This window comes from Triticum aestivum, chromosome 3A (genome assembly GCF_018294505.1).
Source record: "Triticum aestivum cultivar Chinese Spring chromosome 3A, IWGSC CS RefSeq v2.1, whole genome shotgun sequence".
NCBI lineage: Eukaryota > Viridiplantae > Streptophyta > Magnoliopsida > Poales > Poaceae > Triticum > Triticum aestivum.
In genome coordinates, this window is record NC_057800.1 from 57,670,248 (window position 1) to 57,686,548 (window position 16,301).

General features: G+C 43.2%; 2 protein-coding genes across 2 annotated transcripts; both read left to right on the forward strand.

Annotated features, from left to right (window-relative positions):
- The first annotated feature begins 777 nt into the window (after window positions 1-777).
- On the forward strand, window positions 778-4,671 carry LOC123060251 (dol-P-Man:Man(5)GlcNAc(2)-PP-Dol alpha-1,3-mannosyltransferase). The gene is made up of 13 exons (XM_044482858.1): window positions 778-1,015; window positions 1,101-1,135; window positions 1,253-1,390; window positions 1,508-1,576; window positions 1,928-2,085; window positions 2,301-2,367; window positions 2,445-2,498; window positions 3,011-3,099; window positions 3,250-3,366; window positions 3,507-3,613; window positions 3,705-3,783; window positions 3,876-3,932; window positions 4,250-4,671. Exons 1-13 carry the CDS (start codon window positions 883-885, stop codon window positions 4,431-4,433), a joined length of 1,287 nt encoding a protein of 428 aa, XP_044338793.1. The 5' UTR covers window positions 778-882; the 3' UTR covers window positions 4,434-4,671.
- A 5,894-nt stretch (window positions 4,672-10,565) lies between these two features.
- LOC123060249 (uncharacterized) lies at window positions 10,566-12,800 on the forward strand. The gene is made up of 2 exons (XM_044482857.1): window positions 10,566-10,761; window positions 11,125-12,800. The coding sequence occupies exons 1-2, from the start codon at window positions 10,571-10,573 to the stop codon at window positions 12,773-12,775; spliced, it is 1,842 nt and encodes a 613-aa protein (XP_044338792.1). The 5' UTR covers window positions 10,566-10,570; the 3' UTR covers window positions 12,776-12,800.
- Window positions 12,801-16,301: the final 3,501 nt, after the last annotated feature.

Here is a 16,301-nt window from a genome sequence, read left to right on the forward strand (position 1 = left end):
ACTTCCAGTCAGATGGTTAAGTGAAAATTTAATACCTTTTTGTTGTCTAGGCACCACTAAAATGTTAGTTTTGGCACGCACATAATATAATAATTTATACCTGAGGATGACATTTACACAGACGCTTATATATTTCTTTTTCTTTCGACATATACATAGGCGTACTTACATTTAGTAGGGAGCTCCTGATGCATATAAATCGAGCGATGAAGGAAATTCGTATTCTACACTCACAGGAATAAACTGCCCCTATAACACGCACCCTAGCACAACGCCTGGCGGCCTGTTCCGCTTTTACAAGTTTTATCCTATTTTTTATTTATGTTCTTTTCGGCACACGCGCGAACATTTCTTCCAGAAGTATATAAACATATTTTATTCCCCAGTTGTCAGTGATCATTTCTTCAAAATACATGAGTTTCCTTAACACATGAATATTTCTTCTGTAAACACGATCACTTTTCAAAATACGAGGGTACCATTTTTCCCCAAACATATGGACATTTTTTGTTGAGATACATGAACATTTTAATTTCTGTGCATTTTAAATAACTTACTTTAGTACAAATATCTTTCAAGTAAAAACTTTTTGGAATAATAAAATAATAAAGTAAATAAGCTGGTTTTGGGCCGAGCCAGTTCCAGTTTACGCAGAGAAGAATAATGGCCTGAAACCCAAACGTTCCATGGGCGGTTGTCGTTCGAGCCCACCTCCTTCCATGGGCCGAGCAGACCGTAACCCGTAACCGTAAGAGCGTACAAGCCCAATGCCCACAACGCGCAACAGCTCCACCAACCCAACCGGCGAGTTGCTCACCGGCCGGCCAAAATCGTCTCAGCCGCCTCTGGATCTGCGGCCGCGTCGCCTCGTCGCCGGCCAGCATGGCGCGGGCGCGGCTGGTGAAAGAGCGCCCCGCGAGCACGCCGGCGGACCGGAGGCGGCCGATCCACTTTGCCGCCTTCCTGCTGCTCGCCGACGCCGCGCTCGTCGCCCTCATCGTCGCCTTCGTCCCCTGTTCGCGCCCTGCCCCTTCCCCCTATTTCCCTCCCAGCCATCCCCCGCTCGCAGCTCACCTCCTCGTTGTTGCTTCCGTGTGCAGATACCAAGATCGACTGGGACGCCTACATGTCTCAGGTACCTGCAATCGAGCACCAAGCTCGTTTTTTTTTTTATCCTCTTTTGGGCGGAGAATCTCGAATTCGGGTTAAACCAGAGAGGTTCTGACTTCCGAGTGTTGATTTCGCGTGGAAGGTGGACGCTTTTCGGGAGGGGGAGAGGGACTACACCAAGATCGAGGGCGACACCGGGCCGCTGGTCTACCCGGCCGGCTTCCTCTACGTCTACTCCGCCATCAAGTTCCTCACTGCAGGCCAAGTGTTCCCTGCTCAGGTCACCTTTTCAGTGCTAAATTTGTTTGCCAGCATCGTCTTGTTTTGCTTGTTTTGCCAGCATCAGTCATGCCGGTAGCTGTGCTGATTCAATGTGCTTTTGTGTTTGTGTCTGCAGATTCTGTTCGGCGTCTTGTACCTTGTCAACATGAGCCTTGTTCTGCTGCTCTACGTCAAGACTGAAGTGGTATGAGTGCGAAATTCATGATGCGTTTCACCTAATTCTGCGTCAGTTTCACAATTCCAAACTTAAAACACTAGTTTGTTTAGTTCAATGGGGGATAACTCCAATTATAATTTTGCAAGGGACTCCAAAACCGTTTAAGCGTTCTTTTAACAGTAAGAAATATTGTACTTCCTCCAATCCGAATTAATTGACGCAGCCTCTATACAATGTTGTATAGAGGCTGCGTCAATTAATATGGATCGGAGGGAGTAGCAAATCTGTACGCCCAGGCTTCCATTGGCAGCACTTCTGCAGAGCTGTTTACCTAGATTTGTTTCTGATGCCTCCCTGTTTCTTGATCATGACGACCAGCTTCCTTGGTGGGCTTTAGGTTTGCTTTGCTTATCAAAGCGAGTTCACTCCATCTTTGTGCTCCGTCTTTTCAACGATTGCGTTGCCATGACGTTGCTCCATGCTGCTATGGTCTTGATTGTCTATCACAAGTGGTACCTCGGCCTAATTATTTTCAGGTGATTACAAACTGCGTGAGTATGACATTGATTTATCATTTCATCCATGCTTGTTTCTTACAAAGTACTCCCTCTGTAAAGAAATATAAGAGCGTTTAAATCACTAAAGTAGTGATCTAAACGCTCTTATATTTCTTTACGGAGGGAGTACTAACATACCATACCGTTAGTACACGCCTTTTGCTCACTTTCTATTGCAACTACTTTTGCTGCAGTGGAGCTGTCTCAGTTAAGATGAACGTGCTCCTTTTTGCTCCATCTTTGTTTCTACTAATGTTGAAGGTATAATGTTATATGACCATCCTCTGTTCCTTACAACTTATGCTATAAACTTTTATCTTACTAAGTTCTCGATAAAGGCCATGAGTATCAAAGGAGTTTTTCTTGCTTTGTTGGGAGCTGCAGGAGTACAGGTGTGTCGTGCTTTACTTTATTCATACTTGTCATCTTAGTTTCATTGTTACAAGTTCTTGAATGGTTTTCTGATCACCATGTGTTAACCACATTTAGGCTGTGCTATGCGCCTATGCTTGATAGTTCCTTCTAGCATGCCAACATGAGTTGTTTATATTTCACAAATGCTATGTACGGTAAAACTGAATGTTTCTAGGTCTTGCGTTTTTTATTTTTAGTTGTAGTGACATCTTCCAGTAGTGCATCGTAAGGGATCAAATTCACCCTCATTTGAACAGTTTGATTATTATAATTTTCTGCTAAATGCAAATTTCAGTTCTAGTATATGAGACTGTCTTAAGATATTGCGATTCTACATGGAAAAGCTAGCGATTGTTGATAAAACAATGTCCTCAGGAAACCATGAACTTTTTGTAGTACCATGCTCTATGTTGCTTGTGAAGTGGCTAGATTGCCAGTGGATAAGAAGTATCTCATTTTGTCTCTAACGCTTTGCATTTCTCTTCTCTAGGTTTTGTTGGGTATCCCATTCTTATTGTCGCATCCTGTTGAGTACATCTCAAGAGCTTTCAATCTTGGGCGTGTCTTCATCCATTTCTGGTGCTTATGCAATACTTCTTGAATTTCAAACCATTGCAGCACTATAACTATACCAGTATATCACATTCCTAGCTGTGGCTTCATAGATTTATTATATTTATTATTGCGTACACGCCACTGATACAATCTTACCTGTTTTATGCTTTTCAGGTCTGTCAACTTTAAGTTTGTTCCTGAGAAGTATTTTGTATCAAAAGAGCTAGCTATTGGGTTATTGATTTTTCACCTCACTACTCTTATGGTGTTTGCACACTACAAGTGGTTTAAGTGAGTATACTTATATTGGGTCTAATCAGTTGTTACATGCTAGAATTGTGGTGAAGATATGCATGTAAAAGTTTCACCACAGTTGTTCTCTAAACTCTATGGTTCTTCCCGATACTTACTCTTCTTGCACTTGTTGACAGGCATGAAGGTGGTTTGTTCCATTTTGTGCATTCCAGATTTAGAGATGCTACATCAATTCAACAGCTCATTTCGTGCAAGCCCAGACAGTCCATTCTCAGTAAAGAGCGTATGTTGACTCTAAAGCTTGAATTACTTGTATTCACAGCATTTGGAACTGTTCTTTTACCAGACTAATGAGATAATAAACTTCAATCCAGATATTGTGACTGTGATGTTTGTTGGAAACTTCATTGGCATTGTGTGTGCCCGTTCATTACATTACCAGTTTTATTCTTGGTAAGTATCCCATCACCACCACCACTGCCACCGCCCAAATGTACCCCGGTACCTACAGATGCTGGAACTAAAGTTTATTCTTTTGTTTGCAGGTACTTCTATTCATTGCCTTTTCTGTTGTGGAGAACAAAGTTTCCAACAGTAGTAAGGTAAGGCAACACACTCGTCTTAATCGTTTTTCCACCTCAAATCAGCGCTTAGTAACTGCTTGAACAAACATGTTGAGTGCTTCTGTTCCGTGAGGCACCAGCATGTTTACATCCTTTTTCCACCTTAATTTTTATAATAATCATGAGCAGTAGCTGTTTGAACAAATTACTCATAGTTATGGGTTTAGGGTAAATTCTAATAGAAGTTCTTTTGTTTGCAATTTTTAAAGTTTATGTGTTTCTTCAGAGGTGCTTCCTTTGTTTTCTAGTATTCATCCTTGGTTTCCTCTGTTATGTCATATCCTTCATCATTTCAGGATAATTTTATTTGTTGCCGTCGAGCTCTGCTGGAACGTTTATCCTTCTACCGCCTATTCGTCACTACTTCTGTTGTTCGCGCACCTCTTCATCTTGTTCGGCCTATGGAGTTCGCCTGCCGAGTACCCCTATGTCGATAAAAAGGAAAAGGCGGACAGTAAAGAATCGGGCAAGGCAATGTGAAGCTTCCCTGCAGGATATTGCGATCTTTTGATGTAGCAGTATTACAAGAACCCTGATACAGACATCAGAGAGGTCTTCTCTAAATCTGAAACTATGTACTTTGACACACTGTACTTTTAGTCTTTTAGTATGGTTACACTCTTGATGTGAGTCCAAGTTTCTTAGAGGGACATCTTGCCATACCAAAGATGCAACATTTGTAACCTGTCAGCATAGATGAAAACAGTTTTACCAAATATGGCGTTGTATTATCTTCCTTGTGTGTAGCCACTGCGGGTATACATTTCTCCTTGACTTGAAAGATCTTCTGGAAATATATACCAGCAAGTAGGGGTGGGCATTCGGTAGAAACCAAAAATTCGGTTTGTACCATTCGGTTTATTTTTAAATTCGGTTTTGGAAACTAGAAACGAAAATAGCAAGCTAAAATTGCAAACCGGTTTTTCGGTTAACCGAGACTTCGGTTTAGTTTTCAGTTTATTACCGAACACTGCTTATACTAGCAGCAGCAAGCGCTTCTAGTCTTAGTAGTAAGCACCTCACGGACTTATATCACCCAGCGCCTTGCCCGTTGAGTATTCGCAAGCGATGTGGGACTAAACAAATGCTGCACACTCCCCCGTCTAACAGAAGTACTCCCTCCGTAAAGAAATATAAGAGCATTTAAATCACTACTTTAGTGATCTAAGAGCTCTTATATTTCTTTACAGAGGGAGTACCAGTTTTTGCGTTGGGCCTTGCAGTTAGTGGTGGGCCTAGTAGATCAAGAAAAGTAGAAGTAGTAGTCAGAACGTGGGACAAAGAGCATGCATGGGCCTTTGTAAGATGTGTGGTTGTGGCCTGGACGTGCGCACGCGGCCGCCAGTGTTTTGGCGCTACGCGCGGGACGGGAGCGTACGGAGGGAGCCTCGTACACAGAGTCAGGAAGTAGAAAACTCTGCACTTCGGTTTTTTGTTCAGTTATTATCGGTTTTTTTTAGGAAAGGCCATCATGGCTAGCTTTATTAAATCATAAAAACATTTACATCGTCTACGAGCATGCTGACAATGAAGTCAGGAGGCTCGTCCAACCAAGTAAGAGTAGACTTATTACAAAAGCCATAGTTAGCTAGCACATGAGCTGCTTGATTACATGAACGAATACAATGCTTAAAAAAGACCTCCCCAATTGCAGTACTTATGTCCACACATTCTGCAAATAGTGCTGCAGCTTCATCCCACCATCTTGTATGACCAGAACAAAAATTAATTACTTGAAGTGAATCTGATTCCGCTTCAATCCGATTGAAACCAAGAGAGTTGGCAAATGCCAAGCCGTCTCTCATAGCCGTCGCTTCCGTGGTAATTGCATCAGCTACAACTGGAATGAACTTACATTGCGCGGCGATAAACTTACCCCTATCATCTCTGAGGACAGCAGCTGTCGCACCACTTCCTTCATCTCCAAAGAAAGCTGCATCAACGTTTAATTTTGTATATCTTGGGTCTGGCTTGCACCATTTTGTTTCAGGCATATCATGTGATCTTGCTGTAGCGGTCTGGAAGTTTTTTGCTATAGAAAGAACCGAGATCGACCATCTCCATGAAGGTGGCACCGGTTCATTATGTGTTACTTGCCTCCGAATCCACCAAAGATACCAGCCTCCCACTGCAAGAGCTTCTTTAAAATTTATACTTGGGTGTATAAGTAAATGGATCTCCGGCAGTGAAAGTAAATGCTCAAAAATAACTGAACCGGATCTATCCACCAACAGTGAATGGTCAATGAGATCCATCATACCAAGTCTGGTCCACAGGTACCTCGCATGCACGCACTGGAACAAGAGATGTCGGATGTCCTCCGCGCCCTGGTGGCAGATAGGACAGGCGCCGTTGGAGCCAACGTGCCTATTAGTTAGGATGGCTCTTGGCAGGACGATCCCTCGTAACACTCTCCAACAGAAAATTTGAACTTTACGTGGAACAGATAATTTCCAAAGATTACTCCATACTGCCAAAGGTGTGGATCCACCTGGTCTTTCCATCATATTTGCATGGGACCTATAAGTATGCATCCATTGCAAATGATAGGCTGTTTTAACAGAGAAGATGCCTATTCTGTATGGTTGCCATGCTACAAAATCATCAAAAGCTTGGAAGTGAACAGGGATTTGAAGTATCCTTCTCACGTCCACTGGATAAAAAATGCTTTCTAGAAGCGTATCATCCCATGTCCCGGTCACTGGATCAATTAGCTCGCAGACCTTAGTAAGAATTGATTGGCCTCTCGGTGTGATCACTTTCATGTCAGAACTCGAAGGGATCCAAGGGTCCTTCCAAATGTTTACCTCTTCACCCGTACCAATTCTCCAAATATATCCTCTTTTGAATGTATCAAGACCCTTCAGTATACTTTGCCATGTGAAGGATGACCCATTTTTGGGGTAGCACTTAGTATACTTCCATTGGGGTAATATTTGGCCTTCAACACTTTTGCTACCAAGGAATCTGGGACAGTGATGAGTCTCCAACATTGTTTTGCCAACATAGCTAAATTAAACGAATATAGGTCGCGAAAGCCCATACCTCCTTCACTCTTTGGGATGCACAATTTCCACCATGACATCCAATGCATTCTTTTATGCTCCTCATCATCCCCCCACCAGAACTGAGCAATACTGTTTGTAATTTCTTTACAAATCCCCTTGGGAAGACTGAAGACAGACATGGCAAAAACTGGGATAGCCTGCGCTACAGCCTTTAAGAGAATCTCTTTGCCCCCAATAGAAAGTTGTTTTTCCATCCATCCTATCAACCTTGTTTTGATTCTATCAACGAAGTGTCTGAAACAATCACTCTTATCTGCACCAACTATAGCTGGAAGCCCAAGATACTTATCTGACAATGCTTCTGTATCAATATGAAGAATTTGACTAATTTCTGCTTTAGAGACGACACTGGTATTAGGACTGAAAAATATACTTGATTTAGCCGGACTCACCATTTGTCCTGAACTTGCACAATAGGTATCCAGTACTTGCTGTAAGGAAGTTGCATTTAACACATCTGCTCTCATGAGAATTAATTAGAGAATCATCAGCAAATAAAAGGTGTGATACTGACGGTGCATTTCTGCACACTCTAATTCCATCCATGCCACCAACTTCTTCTTCATACTGCAACATACTAGACATCCCTTCTGCACAAAGAAGGAACAAGTATGGGGAGAGGGGATCCCCTTGTCGAATCCCCCTAGTAGGGGTGAACATATTTGTTTCTTGAGAATTAAATCTTACTTTGTATCTAACAGAGGATACACAAGCCATAATCATATCAATCCATAGGGCGTGGAACCCTAGCTTTTCCATCATGCTTCTTAAGAAAATCCACTCAACACGGTCATAAGCCTTGTGCATGTCCAGTTTCACTGCACACAGACCTGTTCGCCCTGCTCTTGTGTTTTTTATTTTATGGATACACTTATAGGAAATAAGGACATTATCAGTAATTAACCGTCCAGGAACAAAAGCACTCTGAGTAGGAGAAATAATATCAGGCAAAATTCCTTTCAACCTAGCAGCGAGCATCTTTGATATTATCTTATATAAGACATTACAAAGACTGATAGGTCTGTACTGTGTGATTAATTCGGGTGAATCCACTTTGGGTATTAGAACTATGGACGTATCATTCCATTGTGCTGGAATTTGCCTTGAATTTATTGCAAACAAAACCTCTTGAGAAATCTCATCACCCAAAATATGCCAAAACTTTTTGAAGAAAATGGCATGAAGCCCATCAGGCCCAGGTGCTTTAAGATCACCTATACTGAAAACTGCCTTCCGCACATCCTCGTGGGTATAGGGGGCCAAAAGCATATCATTCATTTGTTCAGTCACCTTAGTTTGGACTTTATTTGTAATAGAAGGATCCACATGTTGCACCTCTGAAGTAAATAAGCTATGAAAATAACTCTGTACATGTGGGTTAAGAGCAGCCGTACCTTCTATCACACTACCATCTCCATCTTTTAGTTTTTTAATAAAATTCCTCTTTCTCCTCGCAGAAGCATAGGCTTGGAAAAATCCCGTATTACGGTCTCCATCTTTTAGCCACTCCGCTCGGGAGCGCTGCATATAATAAATTTCCTCAAGTTCCAGCAAATACTCAATCAGTTCCGACAACTCTTTCCTCTTCTCTTCACTTTCATCATTGATGGGTCCAGTCATAATTTGCTCAAGCTCTTTCTGTGCCTTCTGTAGCCTTTTCTTAGGCTTCTTGAGCACCCTTTGATCCCAATCATGAAATATATTATGCATGCGGTTTAATTTCTCATGGACGGTGGTTAAACCCGGGGCAGCACCCGCCGAGACCCACGCCTCCTGTACCACATCCGAGAAAGATTGTTCTCTTAACCAATGTGCCTCAAACCGTTTAGTGTGTCCGCCATTGTCTCCTATCTGGGTATAATACTCCGTATCCACACATAAGGGTCTATGGTCGGAGTAGTTATAATTCAAGTTCTGCAAAACTGCATGTGGATATAGCATCGACCATGCATCATTTATCAGCCCACGATCTAGTCTCTCTCTAATCCGGCCTCGCTGCCACGTGAACCGATCTCCTACAAACCCCATGTCCCTGAGTTTGCAGTCATCAATAGCAGACTGAAACACATGCAGTTATTATCGGTTTAATACCGAACTGAGCGATTTAAATTCGGTTATTAAACGTAAAAACCGAATTTAATTGTGGCAGTATAAAAAACCGAAAATTCGGTTTATTCGGTTTCGGTATCGGTTCGGTTTTCGGTTGGTCGGTTTTTATGCCCACCCCTACCAGCAAGTTTATTACTGGACAAAATAATCATAATGATTTTTTCCAGGCAAAAGCAGTTTGTCAGTTGACCCAACATCTTCACGCCTCTAGGGAAGGAGTGATGACGATGACCCCTGCGTGCTGTCTCGCCAAGCCCTCTTTGGAGTGGCGTGTGTGGGGTTTCTTATGTGTGTCGCTCATCGGTTGTGATGGTTTTTGCCCGGTTCTCCATAATTAACTGGGCAATCTGGTTTTCGCTCGGTTTTTCTTAATTAACCGAGCAACTCTTTTCTTCTTAATGAATGCAGGATAACTGCCATTTTGAGAAAAAAGTAACCTAAATAAATCTGCCATGGCACTAAAATCGCCCAAATCTGTGAATCAACCTGTGGTTGAGTTGGTTAGGTGGACAGTGATATCCCAACCCACCAGGGTTCAAATCCCGATGCTCGCAGTATTCCTGGATTTATTTCAGGATTTCCGGCAATGCGCTTTCAGTGGGAGGAGACGTTCCCGTTGACGACGAGGCGCCTACGATGACTTCGTAAATCTCAAGATGATATGCTGGCTCAGTCTCTCGGAGGTGCTTATAGGGGTAGGGTGTGCGTGCGTGCGTTCATAGGGGTGAGTGTATGCGCGTGTATATGAGCGCTTGTGTCTGTACTGATGCTCAAAAAAAAATCGCCCAAATCTGAAATTTGAAATAAGCAATACGTGAAATGTATCTGGAGCTCCCTTTTGCCCCCTTGATCTGCTGCTGTTCATCTGCGAATCAGTTGAAGAAGGAAGAATTTTTTTTTTGAGGGGTGTTTCAACTTTCAAGGAGGAAGATGCTTGCTGTTCTATGGCAGATAGATACAGGCCTTTGATTAATTCAGCGGACCACAAGGCCACAACTGAGCCCAAAGCCCACAGGCACACTCGTTTCGTTGAGTTAATTGCACAGAAGTACCACAATTCAGGCATCACATGCAGATTGGTACCACGATTGCTAATTTTTGCGTGTCAGTACCAACATTGGTCCAAATTTTTGCAAATTGGACTAAAACGCGTATTTATACGTATTGACGCCCGATCCGACAGGTCGGGCCCACCCGTCAGGTGCCACGCTGGCCAATCGGTGCGTGCCCGCGTGCTGACTAGGACGAGCTGGTGCGCTGCTGTCCTAACCGGCCCGGTCGCACCAGCTCCAGCCCGGCCGCACCATTCCCCTCCCCCTCCTCCTCCTCGCTCGAACCCTAGTCCATGGCGTCGGCGATTCCGCCAGTCGGCGGCGAGGGCGTCCACGGCGGCGGCGAGGGCGTCCACGGCGCGGCGAGGGCGTCCACGGCGTCGGAGAGATGCCGTTCTGGCCTCCTAGCGGAACGGTTGGCGTCGACGGGGATGGCGGCGACGAGTCCAGCTCCGCGTACTCGACCGACGACGAGGAGTCGATGTTACTCACCATGGAGCAGCGGTTGCGGTTGGCGCATCAGTGGGTGGCGAACCCTAGCAGCAGCCATGAGTTGACGCATGGACTTGGCGGCGTGCTGTAAGTACCCTTGTCCTACTCCTCTGATTCATCCAATTGGGCATTTTTAGGGTTTGTTCATCTTCTGCTTTATCTAGTTGGGGATTAGGTTTTATCCAATTGAAGTGACTAGACTAACCTAGTAACATAGTGTATTGCACTCTCAATTTAGTTCAATTACTGTGGCTCTCCAAATTGTTCTGTACTGTCTGGTACTGTAATTTAAGCTGTTTTGTACTTTACTGTTGCTCTCCAAAATTTGCTTTTGTGCTAAATTAGTAAATAATAGACTTACAGGTTACTTTAAATTGTAATGTACTGTACTGTTGCTCTCCAAATTAAGAGTAATTATAATGAATAAATGAAATTTAATTTTTTCTGTAGTTTGGATGAAGACATTTGGCAAGTAAGGATCCATTTTGATGCAAGAGAACCATTGGAGATGAAGCTGTGTGGTTCAGATATTACTTATCTGAATTTGGTTGCAGTGATGGAAACCCAAGGATTTAATGCATATGATTGTTTGTTTCACATTGAAAATCCATCTTTAGGAGAGAAAGGGCTGGATTTGGTAGACAGTCATGCAGAATTACAGATGATAAAGAGGAAGATCCAGGACAAATTGGTGCTTAATTTGCTAGTCAGGGCTTGTCCACCCCCTGATACTGATTTTGAGAGGCAGCATTTTGAAAAGCCAGACTTGTCCACTGTGGTGTACCAAGAGCCTGTTGTTTATGATCTGAGTGAGCCTCCTATCTTAGCTGTTGATCAGGAAGGAGTAGTCTTTGAGAGTCAATGTAGCACACATCACCCTGTTGCTCCTGCTGGTGTTTGCACACAAGAAAGCAGAAATGCAACTAACAAGTTGAAAGCAGTTTTGGAAGAAGAAGAAGAGGGATATCAAGGATTTGAGGCTTATGAGGACAGTGATTCCTCTGATGAGGATGGTCAAATTGGAAGTTACCCTAATTACATGGTTGATGAAGAAGATGTAGAGGTGGAAGAGGGAAAGAGGCAGAGAGAGCTAGAAGTACAAGAGGAAGAATCAGATGATGATCAATCAGAAGAGGAAGAAATGCTGCATTATGAGGGTGACACTGAAGTTGAGGACCCATTTGAGGTAGAGGAAGATAGGACTTTTGAACAAGAAGAAGAAACTATAGTTGAACCTGTAAAGAAGAAGCAGAAGCTGCCAGTTAGAAGAGGCCCAACCACTAGGTCACATTGTAGTGAGCTACCAGAGGTTGAACCTGATTTCAGACCATCATCAGATGAAGAAGAGGAGGGGTTGTTGAGGGAGAGTGATGATGATGGTTTTCAGCCACTCTCTTTTGTCCTACAAAAGAAAAGGAAGAGTAGGGCAAAGAAAAGGCCTCCTAGGAAGTGGTACAATGAGAAAATGGAGCAACCACATGAGCAACTGTGTATGAAGTTGTGTTTTAGGGATCAGCATCAATTCAGAGAAGCTTTGTTGAATTTGCACATCACCCAGGCCAGGAATTTCAGGTATCACAGGAATTCAGATCAGAGGATAATTGTTGAGTGTACAGATAAAAAATGCCAGTTCTTAATGGTGGCAGCAGTTATAAAAGGGGAGAAAACATTTGTAATTAAGAAGATGAGACTAGAGCACACTTGCCCTAGTACCACTGAGACCACCAGGGTTAGTGCTAAGTGGCTAGCACAGAAATATGAGCATCTCTTTAGATCTGATATAACTACTGGTATTCAGACTATAATTGATGCATGCAATGAAAAATATGGTGTAGATGTGCCCAAGTGCATGGCATATAGGGCAAAGAACATAGCTATTGATGCTGTGTTAGGAGATCACAGGAAGCAATATCCTAGGCTTAAAGACTATGCTCAGACTGTCATGGACACAAACCCTGGGAGTAGAGTAATAGTCACTACTGTTACTCCAGTACCTAATGCAAAAATACCCCACCCAGGCCCAAGATTCCATGCCATGTTTTTTTGCCTTAATGGAGCAAGGGAGGGGTTTCTCAATGGGTGTAGGCCTTTCATTGGTTAGTTCTTGAACCTTGTGTGAACCATTTACATATTGTAGAGTACTCCATATTGTATCTCACTTGGAAATGTTGATTATGCAGGTGTTGATGGATGCTTCATTAAGCTCACTACAGGTGCTCAACTACTTGCTGCCACTGGTAGAGATGGCAACAACAACATATATCCACTGGCATTTGGCATAGTTGGTCAAGAGGACACACTTAGTTGGTGTTGGTTTCTACACCAACTGAAAATTTGCCTAGGGGGAGAAGTGGGCAAGTTTGGAACTTATACTATAATGTCAGATAGACAAAAGGTATGTGTTTGCATATTTCATTCTGTTTTGAACAAGTGTTTGCATTAGCTTAGATTTTCAAATTGTTTGTAGCTTAGACTTGTTAAATTGTTTGTGTCAGGGGTTATTGAATGCAGTGAATGCTGTGTTTCCAAGTTGCAACCAAAGATTCTGCCTTAGACATTTATATGCAAATTTCCAAAATGCTGGGTTTAGGGGTGAAGATCTTAAGAAGTGCATGGATAATGCTAGCTATGCCTACAATGAACACAAATTTAATATTGCAATGAATGATCTTAGAGCTGAAAGTGAGGAAGCTTGGGAGTGGCTTACTGCAATACCAAAAAAAACATGGGCAAGGCATGCATTTGACACAAACTGCAAGACTGACTTGGTAGTGAACAACTTGTCAGAGGTGTTCAACAAGTACATTCTAGATGTTAGGAGAAAACCTATAAGGACAATGTGTGATGGGATAAAAGATAAGCAGATGGTGAGGTGGCACATGAAGAGAGAGAGTGTAAAGGAAGCAAGATGGGAGATAACACCTCATTACAGTGAGAAGCTAGAGATTGAGAAGGAGAGGGCCAGATACTGCAAGCCAATACAGGCAGGGGTCAACTTATGGCAAGTTACAAGTGGGCAGCAAACACATGCTGTCAACCTGGAACTTGAGACTTGTGGATGCAGGAAGTGGGACCTTAGTGGCATACCTTGCAACCATGCCATCTCTGCAATAAACAAGGCTAAAAGGAAACCAGAGGATTATGTCAGCAAATTCTTCAAGAAAGATTTTTATGCTGCAGCTTATGAACCAATGATCTTTCCTGTGCCTGGTGAGCATGATTGGACAAGGACCCCTGGTCCAGACATAGAACCACCTGCATTCAAAATCAAGAGAGGAAGAAGGAAAGAAAAGAGGATCAAGGGCAAATTTGAAGTACCAAAGCCAAAAGAAACTTCAAGAATGGGGACCATAACATGTGGCAATTGTGGTCTCCAAGGGCATAGGTACACAAACTGTCTTAAACAGTTGAAGCCTGAGCTAGCTTTGAGGAAGAATAAGCATGTGGTAATAATTTTTCACCTTCAAATATACTAATGTTTTCTTTCTTGTACATTTCTTTCTAGCATTATTAACTGTTTCCTTTTCTTTGCAAGGCTAATCCAAGTACCTCACAGCCAAGAGCTGCTGGTCCTTCTACTGCACCAACAACAAGACAACCAAGACCTGCTGCTTCTGCTCCTACACCACCATCATCTGCAAGAAGAGGAGCTGGCAGAGGAGCTGGTGCTACTTCTACTACAACACCACCATCTGGCAGAGGAAGAGGAGCTGGCAGAGGAAGAGGAGCTGCTACTTCTACTACACCACCACCATCTGGAAGAGGAGCTGGCAGAGGCAGAGGAAGAGCTGGAAGAGGTGCTCCAATGCCATTCATTGCCCCAAGGCAATATGCTGACATTCCTACTGATGGCACACACACTGGATGGATGTCCTACTTCACTGCTAGCATGGGAGGTGGAGGAGCCATGTAATGTCAAATATTGTGGTGTTATTTTGGTTAAACTTGATGCTTGAGGTGGAGTACTGGTGGAGTACTCTAGTAATGTTGAACTTGATGCTTGTAATGTTGAACTGGATGGATATGTGGTTGAACTTTAGGTGATTATCTGAATGTTGAACTTTAGTTGGTTATCTGAACTTGCTACTGGATGCTGGTAATGAGAGTTGATTGTGACAAATCAGTACCACATTTGCAGATTATTGTGACAAATCAGTACCAATTCTGCTGCTAGCTGTTGCATGTCAGTACCAATATTGGGGCATCACATAACATGCAGTACCACATTTGGGGATTCTGACATGTGGGCCATCCACCTTTCCTACTATTAAAGTGTGACAGCACAAGATCTCACAGGAGTGTGGGGACGAAACTAGGGTTCATCCGCGCAGCCAAGGACAAATCTCAGAGGCGAGGCGCTGACTGGGGCCGGCGGCGGAGAGATGTCGTGGTCGTCCAGTGCCGGGTCCGCTCCCGGATTTCGTCGAGCTGCAGGAAGGAGGGGGGAGGAGTCGCGCTCGCCGGTGCGCTACCGCGAGAACCCAATGGCATACGAGCCTCCGGTGATGTGCCACTGTTCAACTCCGAGGAAGGCGCCAAGATGGATCTCCTGGAGCAGGCAGAACCCTGGTAGGAGGTACTACAGCTGCGTGGATGCTATGGTGAGTGCTGTTTTTTCCCTAATTTTCTTCCTCTTTCTTCTGTGCAATAATTTTTGGCAGCATGGTGAATTTGCTTGTGTATCTTAATAGCACGGTGGCTGTGGATTTGTGCAATGGCATGATGATCCATTGCCCACATTCTGGAGTGAGCTCATTGGGGATCTGCGTGATGAAGTATGGAGGCTTAAAGGTGCAACTGTTGCTAGATCTGAAGATCAATTTCCAATCCTGACTCCAAGTGAAGATGATGGCACAAGGGAGGCCATGTTTCTGTCTCTGCAAACTCAACTCAGAGAGAAGAATGCAGAGATTGCAGGGATTAGGGCCAAATTTCACAATGTGTTGTTTCTTTTCACTATATTTGTGCTTGGCTTAGTTGCAGGCAAGATATTAAGTTAGTTAGTTGCTTCAGTTGTAGCCAAGTTGTAATGGATCAAGTTGTAATGGATCAGTGAAGTTATCTTCTGATGCAATGAGATTTAGTGAGTCTTGTTCCTCTTTTATTGCAATGTACTGTCTGGTTTGCTGCAACATTGTCATAATGTACAATCTACATAATCAGCATAACCATAGCAATACATAACCATACATAATAAGAAACTGATCCATACATAGCAATACATAACCATTGTTCACAATACATAGAGGAGTTCCACTTCAAATGCATAGTTCATCCTTTTCTCACAAAAGGATGAATAGCATAACTACTACATACATACACAGCCATAGTTCACCATTAGTACAAGCATACAGTACACAACATTAGTTCCTAGATGCTAGGTCATTACACAACCATCATTCCCAAAAGGTCAGCAATGCCACTAATCTCATTTCATCTTCTTCACTTCTCCAAGATGGCTTGAATCCCCCTGAACTTCTCCTTCAACTTTTCATTCTGAAACTCTAACTGCCACTTCTCTTCAATATGCTTTTTATTTCCCTTAAGCAGATCAGCAACCTGAAGCTTCAACTCTAGCTTCTCTTGGGTGAGCTTCTCCTGACACTTAGTTAGCTCTGCATTCTTCA

Excerpts from the sequence above, each read along its gene's own strand:
- LOC123060251 (XM_044482858.1), top strand. The coding sequence starts at position 883 with ATGGCGCGGGCGCGGCTGGTGAAAGAGCGCCCCGCGAGCACGCCGGCG. Across the intron at positions 2,499-3,010 it reads TGGGAGCTGCAGGAGTACAG|GTTTTGTTGGGTATCCCATT; the intron begins GTGTGTCGTGCT and ends TCTCTTCTCTAG. Across the intron at positions 3,100-3,249 it reads CGTGTCTTCATCCATTTCTG|GTCTGTCAACTTTAAGTTTG; the intron begins GTGCTTATGCAA and ends TATGCTTTTCAG.
- LOC123060249 (XM_044482857.1), top strand. The coding sequence starts at position 10,571 with ATGCCGTTCTGGCCTCCTAGCGGAACGGTTGGCGTCGACGGGGATGGC. Across the intron at positions 10,762-11,124 it reads CATGGACTTGGCGGCGTGCT|TTTGGATGAAGACATTTGGC; the intron begins GTAAGTACCCTT and ends TTTTTTCTGTAG.